The 14,516-nt window shown below is 36.2% G+C and overlaps 1 protein-coding gene across 2 annotated transcripts; it reads right to left on the minus strand.

Moving 5' to 3' along the window:
• Window positions 1–2,286: 2,286 nt before the first annotated feature.
• On the minus strand, window positions 2,287–8,513 carry LOC148279231 (uncharacterized). 2 transcript variants are annotated; one of them, XM_088230267.1, is made up of 4 exons: window positions 8,341–8,513; window positions 6,439–6,523; window positions 4,902–5,900; window positions 2,287–3,723 (listed from the first exon to the last, which is right to left on the minus strand). In XM_088230267.1, exons 1-3 carry the CDS (start codon window positions 8,352–8,354, stop codon window positions 4,926–4,928), a joined length of 1,074 nt encoding a protein of 357 aa, XP_088086393.1. In that variant the 5' UTR covers window positions 8,355–8,513; the 3' UTR covers window positions 2,287–3,723; window positions 4,902–4,925. The 2 variants fall into 2 exon arrangements, with proteins under 2 accessions (XP_088086393.1, XP_088086392.1); XM_088230266.1 differs by lacking the exon at window positions 2,287–3,723 and having other exon boundaries at window positions 4,462–5,900.
• Between the last annotated feature and the right edge of the window lie 6,003 nt (window positions 8,514–14,516).

A 14,516-nucleotide genomic window follows, 5' to 3' on the forward strand; every position in this document is an offset into this window, starting at 1 on the left:
ATGAAAAATAGCCACTTTTAAGGCAATGTTCAAACATATCGCACATGTCTTTTTCATAAATTTCACTCAGAAGAGCCATCGAGTCTCCCATTGGTACATTAGTAAACAGCGATACTACGTCAAAGCTTACTAAAATGTCCTTTTCTGTCACAGATATGTTGTTAAGAAGGCTTACAAAATGAGCCGATGATGGCTCCTGCAATGGTAGCCGAAACGTCGGATCAAATCCAACATCCACGGTATCACCCAAAAAAGATACATAATATTGATAACAGTGACCGTGAAAACCTTCGCACCTATTTAACTAACCTCTATGGGGAGGAAATTTACAATTCTACACGCTGCTGGACAGCAACAGACAGAAAAGAGACAAGCTATTAAATACTCTATCTTTTTTGTTGCGCTGCCGTGCTCAGGTAGTCACACCACAATTCATTACAATTAAACGACATATTCAATCACCTAAAGCTGAAAGAATATTTCAGAGAGCAGAACAAGCCTTAATAAGAGAGAGGATTAACGATACACGCAAGCAACTCAACGGTGTATCTGAAATTCTCTACAAACTTCATTTATACTTAAGTGCAATATTAGCACCCAATGACTGGACAAAAATTGATTCGATTACTTATCGTCAATCGGAAAAAGTGAAGTTTATCCATGAAAATAAACAAAAACGAAAATTTGAAAAGATTCGAAAGACGCAGACCAAAATCAACAAATGTTTGGATCCAAATACGGTGGTTAAGAACTTATCTAATCACAAATTAAGCTCAAGTGAAATAGAAGTATTGGCAAAAGGGTTCAATTATGCCATAACCCCTAAATTTATCCCAGTTGTGGATATCATCTGTGGAGTTGAAGCATCTCTACGCAAATTACCTACGGTTGTAGCGGAAGAAATCCGCCAAGATACGAGTATCATTCTACGACGAGCGAAGCCTCCAATATCGAACTTGTCAACATCTCAACGACAAGCCCTAAAAGAATTACGAAGAAATTCAGACATTGTTATATTACCAGCAGATAAGGGCAATACAACTGTAATATTAAACAAAACGGATTATATACAGAAAATGCGCGTACTCGTAGAAACATCTACATACAGGAAACTAAAAAGGAACCCAACCGATAAATTTGATAGAAAAACGAGAGAATTAGTGAAAACATCAAAAATACCCAAAGAAGTGCAACAGACACTATTTGTGAAAGCCTCAAGGACACCCTCGATATATGGCCTTCCCAAGATACACAAAAAGGATATGCCCCTTAGACCTATAGTTAGCAATATAGGAGCTCCAACTTACAAACTGGCGCAGTATTTATCGAAACAGTTGCAATCACATACTGGAAAGACCAACTCGTTTGTAAAAGATTCGGCTCATTTTGTAAGCCTTCTTAACAACATATCTGTGACAGAAAAGGACATTTTAGTAAGCTTTGACGTAGTATCGCTGTTTACTAATGTACCAATGGGAGACTCGATGGCTCTTCTGAGTGAAATTTATGAAAAAGACATGTGCGATATGTTTGAACATTGCCTTAAAAGTGGCTATTTTTCATTTCAAGGTGAAATTTATGAACAAATAGAAGGAGTGGCCTATGGGTTCTCCACTTTCGCCAGTGATAGCAAATTTCTTCATGGAAAAATTTGAAGATACAGCATTGGATACAGCAACTCTTATACCGAAAGTGTGGCTGAGATACGTAGACGATATCTTTGCAGTCTGGCCACATGGGATGAATGAATTAAATACCTTTCTAGATCATTTAAATGCATTACATCCTCTGATAAAGTTTACAATGGAATTACAAACGAACGACTCTCTTCCATTCTTGGATGTAGAAGTAAAAAGAAAACCAAACGGCAGTCTTGGGCATACGGTATATAGAAAACCAACACATACGAATCGATACTTACACGCTGATTCACATCATCATCCAGCCCAAAAACGAGGATTAATAAATACACTTCTAACAAGAGCGACTCGAATATGCGAAGATTCCGAAAAGGGCGAAGAGTTCAACAAAATTTCACATGCATTGGAGCATAATGGATATAAGAAGAAACAAATTGACAACATTATTAAATCGCAAGGGACAAAGAAGAACAAGGAAGAAGATATTACCAGAGGGACTGCATACCTACCATATGTACAGAATGTAACTGACAGGATAGCCAAAGTGCTGAAGAAACAAAATATTGCAACAACGTTTGGGACTGTGGGAAAAATAAAAGACCATTTAGTAAAACCAAAAGATAAAAATCCTCTGGAAACTGAAGCCGTGTACAAACTAAGTTGCCAAGGATGTGAAAAAGTGTATATTGGACAAACAGGGCGCACAGCAAAGATGAGAATTGACGAACACAAAAGAGCGTGTAAACTTGGACATCCAGACAAATCCGCAATAGCGGAACACTTTATAGACACAGGACATTTTTTCGCCTTTGAACCAAAAATTCTACATAAAACTAGTAATTATAGTGCACGAATAATAAAAGAGGCAATTGAAATACACAGACATCCAAATAATATAAACAAAGACGACGGGCTTAAATTAAATTCAACATGGTTCCCAGCACTACATATGACAAAAACGAATAGAAATGTGCCTACTGCCGGCTGCGACACAGTACAAATTACTAGTACATAAACATAATTATTCTTTCCTACAAAACAAGAAATGTGCCTACTGCTGACTGTGACACGGTACAAATTACTAGTACTTAAACACATACATTTCTCTATAAAACACACAGTTTTCCCTGAAGATGGCTCCTGCAATGGTAGCCGAAACGTCGGATCAAATCCAACATCCACGGTATCACCCAAAAAAGATACATAATATTAAGATCTGGACTATTTATTTAGTGCTCGTTTAAATCGTTGTAAACTTAAACCAAAAAAGTCCAGATCCTGTCTTGAGTTTAATAATAAATATGCAGGAATTCAATACAAAAAATATTTATTTAATATTCAAATATGCTTGAACATTCATATTTCTTCAATTCTTTCATCTGTTGGAGAATTGTTTTCAGGCGTTGCCTTGTATGTGAAATAATTCAGTCAGATGAATCTCTTCAAAACAATAAAGGTTTCAGCTCTTTAACTCCACTTAAATCAACGGATGGAAGAATTGAAGAAATATGGATGTTCAAACATAGGCAGAATGGTGAATGTTACACAGTGTGTAAAGTGGCCACTTAAACCAGCCAATGACAGCCCTGTAAATCCCTAGACTTCCATATACCCTTCTTTAAAATATTCTCCATCCCTGTTGTAATTGGTTAATTCTAAATATATGTACATGTGTTCTTTAACCTGTCAAATGGAATTTATCCCTTTTCCCCTATTTATGATTACCGAATGGAGCTTCTCGCTACTATCCGTGGCCCTGTTATAGGTCCCGTCGGATATACAGATCTGGTGGCCACCAAAAAGAATTTTGAGGCTTTTAAAAAGTTTTGTAATCATTTTGGCGAATTGACCACATCCAATCAATTTAATCCCAGTCAGTGAAAAATCCATGGGCCTCATTTCTCAATCCAATGAAGTGCATATTATGTAGTTCTGGATTACTTTCTTGTGACCAGATTACGTGTGAGACCGAGAGTTTCCAGCCTCTCCGAGTATGGAAGCCGCTCTAGGCTCGACGACAAATTTGTAGCTGGTCTTCGGACTCCAACAAGTTGATATCCTTAACAAAATAAGGATTCCATATCTAAAACCCATATTCGATAGTAGGTCTGAATAGATTTTGTATATTTTTAGTAGCATATTCGCTTTTATATATGAGAAGATCAATTATCAAGTAGATAATTGAATTCGATTTTTTTGTTATGTTTAATATTTATTTATATATACGCCCAATGGGCCTTTTAAAGGACATATTTATGCATAGAAAATTGTTATAAAGGAAAGTAGAAAGACTCAATGGTATATAGTAGACTTTGTGGAAGTGGAAGCGGGAGAGAGGTGAGGTATAATTAAATTAGATTCAGTGATCGTTTGAAAGAAGACAACTTGTTGTCAAAGAAATCAAGACTGGTATGTTTGTTGACAGACCTGAGAATTCTAACCATAACCATAGTTAGTTCTATGGTTATCGGTATGAAAGAGTATGTTTTGTCTGAGGTTTCTAGTTAGGATATTTAATTTTATCGAGCTCAGTAGTTCAGGCGCATCAAAGAGTGAGTTGAGAATTTTAAGCAGTACTAGAAGGTCGGATTTATTTCGACGGTCTTGAAGAGAAGATATATTTAAACTAGTTTTCTAACTCATTATACGTTTATTGGTCTCTGGATAAGCCCAACCTCCAGCCTATCTTTCTTAAACATCGATGTTGAACTGATTCAGATAACAGAGGAATACTCTAGGTGCGGGCGAACTAGGGAACAGAAGAGAGTTTTAAGGGTGTTGATATTTTTGAAGTCAGCTGTGCTTCTGTTAATAAATCCAAGAAGTTTTAAGGATTTATTGATAACATGTTAAATATGAACTGTGAAAGAAAGTTTAGTGTCAAGTATAATACCCAAATCTCGTATACTAGACACAGAAGATAATATTTCATCGTTCAGTGAGTAGTCGTATATGATTGGATTTTCCAGACGAAAAAATCTCATAACCTTGCACTTACTTAAGTTGAGGTGTATGTGACATTCCCATTTTAAATCATCTGGTATTGTTATTCCGGGGTCTTTTAGTTGTTTTACAGATTTCAAATCTACACCATTCAGACTATAATAATACATAAGTTTAGGATTTTTGAGCCGATGTGAAGAACTGTGGATTTGTTAACATCGAGTGTGAGAAGCCATTTTTTGTGCATTCATGAAGACTGTCCAGGTCTTGCTGTAGTTGAGTAAGATGATTATTAACTGAAGTAAATGAATTACTTACACAATAATTCAATGATAATTATAATTATGGGATCATTACGATTTTGACAGATTGCGTTCGCCTATCAGCCAAGACAATTTTATGAATTCTTTTAGTGTGTAATTTTAACTGATGGGCCAATTTACAAGTGTAGCTGCAAAGATGGCAGGCAAATGGTCTTTCTCCAGTGTGGCTAAACATGTGATACTTCAAACTGCCTTCCGATTTAGTCACAAAATTGCAATGGGTGCACGCAAACGGCTTCAGGACCATGTGTGTCATTCTATGCGACTCCAAATGACCATTTTGATTGCAGGAATACGAACACATATCGCATTTAAACGGTTTCTCGCCCGTGTGAATGCGTTTATGTATTTTTAAGTTGGAGAGAGACCGAGACGTGAAGTTGCATTGATCGCAACCGAACGGGCGCTCGTTCGTGTGCTTCATCATATGCGCGTTGAGCAGCTTTTTCGACACGCATTTATAGTCGCATTCCTCGCACTTTATCGGCTTCTCCGGTAGATGCGTCAGCTTGTGCGATTTGATATTTTCGAACTGGTTGCTCGTGAAGGGGCAGACCTCGCACGAGAATATCTTGGTTTCCAGATGCGTGTACTTGTGGCGTTTCAGGTTTCCCGACTGGCTGCAGACGAATTCGCACTGGTCGCATGCGAAGGGGGTTTCGCCCGTGTGGCTCAAGCGATGCCGCTTTATCGCACTGGGATATTGGCATTTGAAGTCGCACAATTCGCACACGAAATAAAACCGACCGTCTATTGAGACTTTTTGGTCGTTCAGCGATCTTTTCTTTTTCTTTCGTCTGGGTTTTTTGGTATTTTCTCGACACTGGAGATTGGTTTCGTAAGCGTTGATGTCACTGTTCGGAACCTCTTCGTTGAATACAATGTCTCGATCATTATTTAGTTGCGTTTGATATTCGGAAGAGTGATCTAAGTCTTCGAAATTGAACATTTCTTGTTTAATGAGAATCGACTCAAACTCACGCGGCAATTCTTCCTAAAATAAAATAAAATACATTAACAATATACCCAGCATGTCCATCACCACTTACCTATCTGCTCTCTCTTACCTATATGTCTACCGGTTTCGAGACGTACCTGTCTCTTCGCCGGTGGTTTGCATGTTGGTTTAATTGGTGTACTGACGAAGAGACGGGTACGCCTCGAAACCGGTAGACATAGAAAAGTCGGTAAGAGGTTATTTACAAATATTTAATAACATTTATTTTACAAATTTATTTCATTGAATCCGGATCATGGTTTTGCAATGTTTAAGTAAAATATTGAATATTTTGGGGCCCAGAAAATTGAAATTTCTTTGCCCGAATTCAGAGTTTGCGGTAGACCACATGGCCCATCCTCTAGTTTGACTTCTGGTAGTGTGGGAGTGTTCCTTTTGGGATTTGGTAGAATAATTTGCTTAAGATAAATGGTAAGTCCCCATTGTAATCGGGGCCCTGAAGTTTAAATGCCATCATCAGCAAGGCAATGCTCCTTCTTCTTTTTTTGTAAAATAAATAATAAATAATGCTTACTTTTTCATCTTCATACGAATTAGAAGACTGGTTACTTTCTGAATCAGAAGACGATTCATTGCTTTTTGGCAAACTTTTTTCCTCTCTGTAAAAAAAAAGGAATTATTTTATTTACTATTCCAAATTTGTGATTTGAACAAAGTTGCAGTGGATACATCTTTGGTAGCGGATGGGAGATGATTCCACAGCCGAGCCGCATGGACACCGTATGAGTTGAACGTGGAATTGAACGTGGTCATGTGGAAGTAGCCAGTACACAATTTTGAAAGCATATTGGTGTTATCGGGTGTCGTAAGGTCAATTCAAAAGCCAGGCCGCTTTCATACGAAAAACTGTTATCACCTCCTGAAAACAGTGTTCCAATCAATTCAATCAATTTGCAGAAAACACCCACACCACTAAAAAAATCTTACGGTAAAGATGCTGATGGGAAGATTAATGCCTCCAGAAATATAGTTCTCTTAAATAAATTTAAGTGGATAAATGCAGAAGTATTTTAATTTTATAAATTCATTCATTAAAAAAACACCTGGGGGTGGTGTTCTGAATGCAAAAGCGTGCGTATAAAACACACTTTTAACGCGTACGCGTAACTAAATATACAGGATGTTCTTTGAACCCTGTCGCATCCGAAACCACGATGATCAGTATGGGCAAGAAGACATATTAGCATATTTAAAAAAATATTTAGAACAAAGAAAATTTTTGAAAATAAAATATTTAAAAAAACAAATGAATGCTTACTTCTGCAGGGGAGAAGGGAGGGGAGCGCGGTGCAGTATCAAACTCCCCCCCCCCTGCTCCTCCTCCACTACGTTTCAGTTTTTGATATTTTATTTTTTTAAATATTATTTGTTCTAAAAAAATATTTTAATGTGCCAATATGTCTTCTTGCTCATACTGATCATCGTGGTTTCGGATGTGACAGGGTTTAAAGAACACCCTGTATATATATATATATATACTAGGGGACCCGACAGGCTTTATCCTGCCCGAACGTTGGCTTACCTGCTATTAGCTTGGAAAATAACTTTTCATTGATAACTAGGTACCTAGGTACTTGTTTATGGTTGAATTCCAAAACATAAAATAAATATTTTTTCAAATATGGCATTCTTTTTGCAAACGTCAAAATGCGGTCTTTTCATCAAAAGAGAGGTGTACTTATGTAGGAAAACGATTTATAAAAATTGAATTTAATATTACTTTGGTAAAATCAAAAAACCAGTAAAAAGAAATAAATGGGTGGAAATTATAAGGAATTTAAGAAAAGAATCTGATTAAGATCCACAAAAAACAAATGCTGTTTGTAAACATTCAAAAACAAACTTTTTAATACACAAAAAACAACATCTTTCCATTTTTTTGTAAATGCAATGCGTAAGATTACAACACGTCTTGGAGATACTAAGAGCATGGACGGTTGGAATTTTAGACCCCATTTACATAAATTCCATTCAGAATATCAGCCCTGTAATTAAAAAAACATATTTTGATACAGAATGTCACCTCAAACATTCAAAGTTTGAAAGAGGTATCATTCAATATTAGATCTGGCTTCTGCAAAATGCATTTTTAAGTACGTCCAAATGTTTGTAGACAGGCTGGATTTCTCAGTTCTAAATTTGTTGCAACAGAGAGGGCAAACGTTTTTGAGAAGGGAATGTGGAAGTCTAGGCATTTACAGGGCTTGTGATCTGTCATAAACATAGGAAGAATGATGAATGTTACACAGTGTGTAAAGTGGCCGCTTAAACCAGTCAATGACAGGTCAATAGCCCATATTCACTTCTCAAAAATGTTTTCCCTCTCTGTTGCGTCAAAATTAAGATTAATCTTGTATTTTTTATTGATATTAATGACAAAAGACGTAGATATAAAAATACTCTATTCAAAACTTACCTATCCAAGCTCATTGTTTTCCTTTTTCCATTAAATATTATTTCAATGAATCTATTTTCATTCTCAACCTTTGGAAACTTTTTCCAAATTTAATAGTCCAGCAAAACAAAATATTAGCCAATTTTGACATAGACAGCTGTCATCGCTGTCAGGCTTTCAGATTTTGTATGCATGGTGTTTTTAGAAAGAAATAAAAAACATTCGTTTTACAAAGTACTAGCTTTTTAAAACAAATTGGGGTAAGTTGTGATAAATAAATATAATATAATATTTTTACGCCCGGTAAAAATAAGAGCATTTAATTGTACGGCGAAGTTTCTTGAAAATGTAGAAAAAAAATATAAAAAACTTTGAATGACATCACTAGTTCATTTTAATTAACCAATGACAAAGGAATTGTCATAGTAACATATTACAACAGAGATGAAGAACATTTAAGAGAAGGTAATACACTAATAATACTGATTTCAAAATAAAATGTAAAAATCACAATTTATTTAACATTATTCATTACAAAATATTAACAATATTTTGAGTTTGTCCAAATTTTTGTAGACAAGGACTGGATTCAACTCCCCGGGGAGCTGTTTATATTAACATATTACAACAGAGATGAAGAACATTTAAAAAAAGGTAATATAGAAGTCTAGGCATCTACAGGACTTATGACCTGTCAATGGCTGGTTTAAGTGGCCACTTTACACACTGTGTAACATTCACCATTCTCCCTTTATTTGAACATCTATATTTCTTCAATCCTTTCATCTGTTGATGTTTGTGAAGTTAAAGAGCTGAAACCTTTATTCATGCGGGTGAGATTCATCTAATTGAATTATTTCACCTTCATACAAGGCGACGCCTGAAAATGTTATTTTTTCAATTTCTGTACTTCTTCATGAACCAGGTAATCAAGGGAGTTGAATCCAGTCCTTGTCTACAAAAATTTGGACAAACTCAAAATATTGTTGAATTGTTATAGATTTACGATTTTCGATTTTATTCAACTGACCAATCAGCACACTATCTGAGAAGAAGAGGAAGAGAATTCGAGACATCACTCGTGGAGTAATTTAAAAAAAAGAAAATTTAAAAAAAAGAAAATTTAAAAAAATTACAGCGATACCTACCAATCCATTTTTAAGGATTTTAAACTAAAAAGAAATACAGTGCTATTTTCACTATACAATAGCTCAAGGCTCATTTTTTGTAGAGTGGTTGGCATCTTTCTATCATTCCTGAGGTCCTGGGTACAATTCCTGACAGGAGTATGTGAAATATTGACTTTATAGGTTGTTTTAATGGAAATCTTTCATTGTTCCTGGCTTGGCACCGTACCATTATTCAACAGATTATTGAAATACGCCAGATTTGGTTTACCAATGCAGCGCCGAGGAGAAAGATCATTATTATTCCATGTCTGCTCCCTAGTTGGAGCACATGGTATTCACAAAGAGCCTCCATGTATCTATATCGACTGTCAACTCCTTTGTGTCCTCTGAAGTCAGGCCCTCGTCTCGAAGTTCTGGCATAAACTGCCAACGAACAGTCAGCAATGGATGTCCGGGACATCGAGAACCTGATGCCTTGTAAAGTAGGCGAGCGTGGTTAAGGCTCTCAGCAGGCATCCGCAGTAAATGGTCTAGCCAACCGTATCGCCTCCGCTTGACGACAGTTGTCACCGGAGTTCGCCGAGTCCGTTCTTTCATTAGGTACCTACTTCATTCCTTGCAAAGTCAAAACACCGCTATGGATGTGAAATTACGTAATTTTACCAAAAGGCACGGTAAAATACTGTAATTTACGGTATTTTACTGTAATTTCCTGTAAGAAACGAATACGACAAATTAATTTTTATTTTTCGAATATATATACAAATACGAGTAGGACACGTTACATGACAGTGAAAACCAGGTTTAGATCCATCGGGTGGTTGTCGAGATTTATTATAACTATGGGAAGTTTTAAAGTCATTCGATGTGTCCTTTTTATGTTTTAAAACTTAATAGTATTGTTGGACATATACTTTCTAATAAAACCTTAAGTTTGTGACCTTAAACGACCACCGCTCATGCAGCGATTTTGAAAAAAACAAGAACAAGATTTTACGAAAATCTGGTTAAATTCCCATAAAATACCGCGGTAGTTTTACCGCCTTGCATCCTAACCACCGCACACCCAAGATTTTTCTGAGATACCTACTCTCAAAACCAAGAATTTTGCAGTTTGAGGCCCTAGTGAGGTGCCACAATTCAAATCCGTAGATGAGAATAGGTGTTATGCAGGCGTTATATAGATGGCATTTGGCTTTCACCGAGTAAATATCCGATCTCTAGACAGCCTTCATACTGTGGCGCCTCCGTCATAAACAATCCTCAAGGACCTACCGAGGAGCGAAACCACGCAAGCGAACGCAGCTCGTTAAGTTACCAGCCTGCGGTTCGATACCCAGCCGGAAATAGAGGGCGACCAGAACAAAGGCTATAAAAGGCGCGAAGTTCAAGGCCCGTCCTTCTCTCCTTGTCCGAAACTCGACTGCCGTACTTCCTCACATAAAATTAGTCTTCTATAAAACACGTGTTAGATATAAATTCGAAGTAAGTTAGATTTCATTGAACGTGTAATAAAATATCTTTGTATTACACGCCAGTTTTCTTATAAAATAAATAGTGTTATCCATGTAAGTAAGCCGTTCTTATTTCTTGTGTGATAATATATATGTGAATCCTTTTCCCCGCCACCTTCTGAAAAAAACGTAGTAGGGTGTTGAGCGAGAGGCCATAAGGCACCGACGGGACCGATTGCAGGCTCCAGCAGGGACGCGAGGCCCCGAGCGGACGGATGCAGGTAAAAAGGACGATTGCCTAATCCTACCTCACGCACATGCCTGTGCGTATAAAAGTTACACACAGCGTGTACGGAGAGACCCCGACAGGTAAGCCAAAGGCCACGACCCCCACAATACTGTTGAATGTGGCGCCTGCTACTCCTAACCGCACTAACGGTTTGTTTGCAAGATGGTCGAGGAGAAAGATGAAAATGTATAGCTGTTGGCATCATAGTTAATTAAATACTGGCTTAAGGTGATTTATGAAATCAAAAGCATACTATCTTTCAAAACGTTAAGATACATATACAGGTTGTTCTTTAAGCCCTGTCACATCCGAAACCACGATGATCAGTATGGGCAAAAAGACATATTACCATATTTTAAAAAATATTTAGAACCAAGAAAAATTTAAAAAATAAAATATTTAAACAAACAAATGGTTGCTTACTTCTGCAGGGAAGAAGTTAGGGGAGCGCGGCGCAGTGTCAGACTTCACCCCTGCAGAAGTAAGCAACCATTTTTTATTATTTTTTATTTGTTCTAAAAAAATATTTTAATGTGCCAATGTCTTCTTGCTCATACTGTTCATCGTGGTTTCGGACAATACCCTGTATACCTCGCTCATTGAATCCATTATATCTTAAGGAGTGCGTGTCTGGGCCCGGGGTCTCACCTTCCAGTCTCATCTGGGTAAAATTTATGATATTCAGGTGAGACTGTTGAGGGGGATTGTACCGGATAGCATAATCCGTGAGGCGAAACATAAGGGCGAAGGTGTAAATCTTTTGAATTCTGTGATGTCCTGCCGGTAAAACAACTTTGTGACTACAAATTGATTGTAGATCCCTTTGTTGATCCGGAATATAAAGAGTTTCTCACACTCACAACACTAGATTAAAAACTAAGGGCTCCCGTTTGTTCCCCGAATTACAAATTGCTTCGAAGAGCGAACATTAAATAGCGTTGTTCCAAGATTGTTCAATGATCTCCCACAAACCATAATTAACATGAAATATCTTCAAATGAAAAAAAAGAATTGAAGAAATATCTTCTAGATACTTTATAGTGCCTGTTTATAAATAAATTTGTAAAATATAAATAAAATAAATGTAATATAAACCTGTCATAAAAATATAAAAAAATGTGTCCCACCGAAAAGTCTTTAGACTTAGTGGGTAACAAATTCTTATATGTAATTTTTAATTACTAAATAAACGCTGCTCTGCAGCACTGAAAAAGAAATAAATAAAACAAATACGTTTGGTATTTTATCATTTAATAAATCTCACTTGATCCGATCAGACCAACTACAGTATGGTATTGTACATTGCTACAATATTACAAAATTATTTCACATAGTTTTCATTCTCCAGCCAATTCATCCATTGAGCTGATTACATCAAACAAACAAATAAATATATATGAAGATAAAAAAAAGGCAAATAAGTCAACGATTGAAGATCACATACCCAATGTCGTCGAACTTTCGTGTCTTTTAACTGGCAACCTTTCCTTGCATTATGGTCAGCCGGGCAGAAATTCCATAGATTTTGTCTATGGATTTTATCTGTCAATTACTATTCTCTGCAGGCAGAGGGGATTCCCAGGTTTCAAGTATGGTTGGGTATGCGAGAATTAATGATGGGTAAAACTTTATATTTATACATAAACCGAAAAAAAAACAATAAAAATGCAGATTTTAACACGGCAAATTCCCAAATTAAACGCTGTGTCCGGGCGGATGAAGAATACAGTTATGTGTGTGAAATGGAACCAGTCATGGACGAGTGTTTTTGAATCGATGTAAAATTCCTGATAACGAAATGAAATGGAGAAATGTCCGCCTCTTAGTGTAGAGGTTGGCGCGTTCGCCTACCATGCTTGAGGTGCCGGGAAGATTCCTTCAATTCCTGGGAAGATTGAGGTGAAATATTTGTTTTTAAAGGTGGTTTTCCACTGAAGTATTCTATTCCAGGTTCTTCAAAACAGATTTGTTTCTTCCGGTAACAAGCTAATGAACTAACACACCCTATCGCCATCAGAATTGGGAAAATTAGATTGAGGGTGACAAATTTACTATATTTACTTGGGTTGTTCCGACGGCTATAGGGGCATTGAAAGCAGTAAATGTAAATAAAATAAAAAGCGAATATTTTGTAAACAAAGAATTTTTGAAAAAAAAATATTTACTGTTCATTAACCCTAAAAAATCAATTGTTTTTGTAATATGCGGATCTGAGAGGGTTTCAATGAAGTATTCCATTGTTCTCGAACTGGCACCAGTGCCTTATGGACCACCAGGTATAGATGAGGGTTTGATGTTGATGATAGATATGTTTGTGAAATAGAAACAGAATTCCGGGTGGGTGTTTTTGACTGATTACTCGGAGGTATTGATTTCCTTCATCAGGATTTTGACGTCCAGAAATCAGGGTCTGTTTCACACCCAGAACAGTTTTCTTCGTTTGCCTCGACAGAGAAAAATGTAATAGATTCAAACTGTTGAATTTAAAAAAAAATCATAATAACAATTTTATACTTTGAAAAATAAACGCAACCTTACATTTTACAGCCAAAAATTTGCCATTCAATAATATTTAAAAATAAAAATTAACAATTTTGAAAATGTGTAAATTTCAAGAAAATATTTTTAACAGGCATAAATATGTCATATAAAAAAAAACTATAATAAGAAAATTAAATATACAAAATTTTATACTGACTTTGCATACATTTACTGTCAAAAAAAGCCTTGCAGACTGATCATATTATCAACTTTAACTTCACAAACATCAACAGATGAAAGAATTGAAGGAATATTGATGTTCAAATATAGGCAGAATGGTGAATGTTACACAGTGTGTAAAGTGGCCACTTAAACAAGCCATTGACAGGTCATAAGCCCTGTAGATGCCTAGACTTCTATATTACCTTCTCTGAAATGTTCTTTATGTCTGTTGTAATATGTTGATCATATTATCTTCATCAAATAAATTATTGAGATACAGTGCATTGATGCAAATTAATTTTATTACTGAGTAATTCATACAGTGTCATTTTCGTGAAAATCATTTAAAAGGCTCCGCATAATAAATAGCCTAACAAGTCTTGCAGCTACAGAGCGCATGGAATTTTAGTTCCCGATTTCAAATCGTGGTAAATTTTATCACGTTTATTTCTCACAAGCTCCACTTATATGGACACATATAACATTCAGATTTTTTGGAACATTTTCATTCCGATTGGACCGTAGTTGATGTTTGAAGTAAATCTTTTTCGACTGGGACACTTTTGTTGGCGACTGTTTTTAATAGGAACACACATGTCCTACCATAGAATTACTTCAGAT

The sequence above is a fragment of the Micrasema longulum genome, unplaced genomic scaffold, assembly GCF_059751315.1.
Source record: "Micrasema longulum isolate JH-2025_06_02 unplaced genomic scaffold, ASM5975131v1 h1tg000745l, whole genome shotgun sequence".
Classification (NCBI taxonomy): domain Eukaryota; kingdom Metazoa; phylum Arthropoda; class Insecta; order Trichoptera; family Brachycentridae; genus Micrasema; species Micrasema longulum.